At 45.6% G+C, this 5,150-nt stretch overlaps 1 protein-coding gene across 1 annotated transcript in view; it reads left to right on the top strand.

The window, feature by feature from the left end:
• Positions 1 to 5,150, top strand: part of LOC119584628 (rho GTPase-activating protein 29-like) — a 144,562-nt gene that overhangs the window by 130,618 nt on the left and 8,794 nt on the right. The window contains 5 exon segments of the mRNA XM_037933310.1: positions 1,444 to 1,663; positions 1,976 to 2,136; positions 2,627 to 2,691; positions 3,833 to 4,023; positions 4,196 to 4,350. Coding sequence (XP_037789238.1) covers positions 1,444 to 1,663; positions 1,976 to 2,136; positions 2,627 to 2,691; positions 3,833 to 4,023; positions 4,196 to 4,350 — 792 coding nt within the window.

The raw sequence follows: 5,150 nt of genomic DNA, 5'->3' as shown, positions 1-5,150 counted from the left end.
TCCCTCCCCCCTCTCTCTCTCTCCTTCTCTCCTCTCTCTCTCTCTCTTCTCTCCTCTCTCTCTTCTCTCTCCTCTCTCTCTCTCTATCTCTCTCTCTTCTCTCTCTCTCTCTCCCTCTCCCTCCTCCCTCTCCCTCTTAGGTATCCATCGATTCAACCACCATTTAACCCACACTTCACTCCGTAAGTAAGTAAATGAATAAACAACACTACACACGCATACATGCTTCATACATCCATGTCCACACATTCCACACATACGTCATACGTAGGTACAACCACGCATGCGCGCACATACACAGCCTTAATAGGAAAAGAACGCAAAGCTTAACCATTTTAGTCCAGCTGATGTCTGTTCCATAGACTTCGGTGCGAAATGAGTTTGATTTAGGGACAGTAACTTTTGAAAGGATTGTTGGCCTGGTTTCATGTCTGGAATCAAAGAATGTTATATTAACACGTCAAGTTCAATTTTAGTTGTAATACGGATATTTTGATTTTTTACATCACTAAAGTACAACTTTATATGACAGAAAAAAGTGAACTCATCAATCTGTTTCTAACTGTAGATGTTACATTTAATCTATGTACGTGTTATGTTCTTAGTCTTCTTCATTATGCTCACGTGCTTTTATGTGTCCAAAAACGACCCTTTTTTTTACCCCATTATTCAACTATGTGCTTCCCATGCTTTCATTAACGCTCGCCTCTATGGAAAAAGGATTACATTCTCACCGTTAATTAATCCCCATTGGCGTTATGATACCGCTGCATATCAAAGGAGATTAAAGAGCTTTCATAACATTAATGTGGGGAAAATATTATCATTTTGTAAACCTCTGGCACCGTTGCACAGCGAAATGGAATAACCAAAGCACTTGTTTTATTTTAAGCCTTAGTTAATTACCCAGGCTTTTTTTTCGGCAGGAGTTATAGGGAGAGACATGTGGTTGCGAGAGAGGGAGAGGGAGAGGAAGGGAGGGAGGGGGAAGGAGGAGGGAAGAGAGGGAGGAAGAGAGAGGGAGAGGGGAAGGGAGAGGGAGAGAGAGGAATAAAGGAGAGGGAGAAGAGGGAAAGGGAGGAGGGAGGAAGAGAGGGAGAGGGGGAAAGGAATGAAGCGGCAGGAGAGTCAGAGGGGTGGAGAAAGTGAGAAAGGGAGAGAGAAAAGATAGTGGGCGAGGGAGAGGGATGAAGAGGTAGGGAAAGAGGTAAAAAGGTAGGTATAAAGAAATAGGTAATGGGGAAGGAAAAGAGAGAGAGAGAGGAGAGAGAGAGAGAGAGAGAGAGAGAGAGAGAGAGAGAGAGAGAGAGAGAGAGAGAGAGAAGAGCAGAGCAGAGGAGCCAAAGCACGGATGTAATTTGTATGCAAGCTCCGGCGCGAAGGAGATAGCATGCACATTTGTATGTCGGCCTAACATCACAGCACGCCCCTCAAGAATCCTAGGAGCGTGATAAGGACTCTCACCCCGTCTGTGCCTCCCGCAGGATCGCCAAGGAAGCGCCAGTCACAGCGGGAACGGAGGCTGGCCGGACTATAGAGGAGTTACGAGAGCTGGTGCGGCGGTTACCACGACATCATCTGAACTGCCTGACGGTCCTCATGCACCACCTGCACCGCGTCAGCAGCTTCCCTCACCTCAACAACATGCCGTCCTCAAACCTCGGTAAGATCCTGTCGCAATGGAGGTTGTTTATCCCATTATATCTCCTTGTAATTTCAAATGTAAGTGCTTTAGTCGATAATTTCTATGCCTAGAATTTCCCGTCTCTCGCCTCCTCCCATCTGGGCTGTAGAATGCAAATGCAAATCCTCCGAGCACAGGAGTCTAGATTTTAAAAAAATACAACAATGATGATAATAAATAAATAAATAAATATAAATAGAGTAAAAAAAATCGGACTTGTTTAAAAAAAAAAAAGTATTCTTTTCTTTTCTATTTCTGTTTTTACTATATCTCGTTTTCCGCTCTTCCCAGGCATCGTGTTTGGGCCGACGCTGCTACGCACGTCAGAAGGGTCGGCGTCGCTGAGTTCGCTGGTGGACACGGTGCACCAGACGCGCGCCATCGAACTCCTCATCACCTTCGCCCACGAGATCTTCCCACAGAGCGAAATCCTGCAGTCGAGAGATCTGCAGGTAGGCTGGCTTCGTTCCGGGGGCGCGAGGGTGCGGGTCTGTAGGGGTAGTGCAGAGGGAAATGGATGGACTAAGTGTGAGTAGCTGAACGCAACCACAGTAGTAACGGGAGCATTGTAGCTGTGTTTGATTTCAACTTTGTACAGATGTTACTGTTGTGTGTGTGTGTGTGTGTGTGTGTGTGTGTGTGTGTGTGTGTGTGTGTGTGTGTGTGTGTGTGTGTGTGTGTGTGTGTGTGCGTGTGTGTGTACGTGTATACGTGCATACATTTGGTTGCATGCATACATGCGCGAGTTAAATGAAAATCATAGTTATTTTAGCACAAATTGGAATATTATATATATATATATATTAAACCATAATTCAACCAAGCGCAGTCGCTCACTGATAGAGCCAATTAATCAAATGTTCATTAATCTCCTAAAAAGTAGACTGGGTTTTGCGCACTTTTTCCCTTCCCGCCCTGAGCGCGCCTCCTCTCTGCCCGCAGGTGCCCTCGGGAGCAGCCTCGGCCAGGGAGCGACTCAACGAGGTGCTCAAGCAGCCCCTGCCTAGGTGAGTCTCAGGCCATTCAGAGCCGGCCGCGGAGTCTCCTCATTCGTAGATGCTCACTTGTCTCATTTCATTGCCCTTTCGCTTCAGTTTATTTTGTGATATTAATGCGGGGGAAATATAATCATTTTGTAAACCTCTGGGTCCATTGTAGGGCGAAATGGAATATCAAAAAATGTTTGCATTATTTGAGCATCCGTAATTGCTTAGGTGTTTTTTTCTTGTCATTTTTTTTCGGTTAAATTTATGATCCAACGCACGCTCTCTCGCGGGAAAAAAGACACGTGGTTGGGAAGGAGAAGAGGATAACGGGGGAGGGAGAGGAAGAGGGATAAAGAGGGAGGGAGATGGAAAGGGATAACGAGGGAGGGAGAGGGAGAGGGAGAACGGGGGAGGGAGAGGAAGAGGGATAACGAGGGAAGGAGAGAGGGAAAGGGATAACGAGGGAGAGAGAGAGAGAGAGAGATAAAGAGGGAGGGAGAAGGGGAGGGATAAAGAAAGAGATTGTTATTGCATCTCAAAACTGATTCAGTGAACAGGGTTGGAGGAGGGGGGGGGGATGTTTCTCAACCGGTTGGTGATTATGTTTTTTCTACGAGAGCTATAAGCCTTCTGAGACCTCTGATCCTGCCCTCCCGGAGAAGGATCTGGAGTGGCCTGTCGACGGCTTCCAGTTCCATTGGCCTGGCGTTTGAGTTAAATGAGGGACGGCGGGCGGGGAAGGTCGGAGTGTCGCCCGCACGGATGGCATTTCATTTTCGGGCCGACCCTTGTCTCCCGCGAACGGCGCGCCCTGTCGGCTCGTGCTATGCAAATTTTGTCAGAATGTTATTACTATATGCAAAACCAGGTGCCCCCCCCCCGCCCCTCTTCCCCCTTTGCCCCCTTCGCCTCTCCCCTTCCTCCCCTTCTCTCCGGAATGAACCAGAGGCTCTAAACCGATTTTCTGTAAAATATTGCTCCTAGTCATGCTTTTTACGTATTTTCTCCCGTGCCATCAGTGAAGGGATTGATTGCCGGGAGTTTGCCATTTTTCTGCGAAATTTCAACAACAGGGTTTGTATGAAAAAATATTATTTTTTAATAACTGTGCCCCTATACCCTGAGCGTACACCTAATTCCGGCCTGTCATGCCCCTGCCCAGCCGCCAGACCTCCGTGCACACGAGCAGCAGCAGCAGCAGTAGCAGCAGCAGCGGGGTCAACGTGAGCGGGGTCTCGGGTCACAAGCGCGGCCGCGACGGAGGCGCCTCTGAGCTGGTGGGGGTGGTGGAGGACTCGCCCTCGCCAGCGCCCTCGCACGCCCTCAAGGACAGGAAGGACTCGGAAAACTTAGGTAATTTTGCTCACTCTCCTTCGTTTCCGAGAATGATCTGGAAAAAAAAAATTTGAGTGATCCGTTCAATGCGTTTAGTTTGCAGGAAGTACTCGGAAACTTGGGTCATTGGGTCAGCGGCCGACTCCCCCCACTTTTTTCCCGTTCGTGACTCATCCCGTTCCTTCGGCAGACGAGGACTGGGAGTGGGAGGGCGAGGAGTCGTCCACTGAGGCGGGCGGGAGCGAGCCGGCCACGCCCAGGCCGCCCGCAGCCGCCGCCCGCGCGCCCGCCAGCCACGCCAAGATCTACAAGACGTCGCTCAAGGACTACGTGGGGCTCGAGGGGGTGAGTTGCCGCCGCGTCGCTCGCGTGGGCGTTGCTTGTGCTTCTTTGTTGACACATACTTACATACACATACAGAGTGTGTGTATATATATATGTATATATATAATATATATATATATATATATATATATATATATATATATATATATATATATATATATATATATAATATATATATATATTTATATATATATATATATATATATATGTATATATATATATATGTATATATATATATATATATATATATATATATGTATATATATATGTATATATATGTGTGTATATGTAGGTGTATGCACATACACATACATACATACATACATACATACATACATACATACATACATACATACATACATACATACATACATACATACATACATACATACACGCATATACACACGCACACGCATACGCATATATAGAATATACAAATATAGACTTCTTGTAATTATATCCATAGACATTTTTAGAATATACTTGTGACGCTTTTGTCATTTCTATCTATGCAATGTTTTTATTTAATAATTAAGGAGCTCATATGAATTCATCCTTGGTGTTTACACTATCATAGAAACCATCATAACGTATCATGCATTATAGCATTGCGTGCATTTTGCTGCTGTTGTGTGTGTCATGCATTTCTAACATGTGAATGTATTTTTTCATAGCAATTTAAGCTCGTTAGATAGAAGGTTTCACACTTTTCTAGGTAAGATTTGTTTTCAGTAGAACGTATGCATTTCTTTCTAATCAAAATTTCTCATTCAGAGGCATGATGCGTGTTTCACCAAACT

Source organism: Penaeus monodon, chromosome 18 (assembly GCF_015228065.2).
Source record: "Penaeus monodon isolate SGIC_2016 chromosome 18, NSTDA_Pmon_1, whole genome shotgun sequence".
NCBI classification, from domain to species: domain Eukaryota; kingdom Metazoa; phylum Arthropoda; class Malacostraca; order Decapoda; family Penaeidae; genus Penaeus; species Penaeus monodon.
This window is presented reverse-complemented; position numbering and strand designations above follow the sequence as displayed.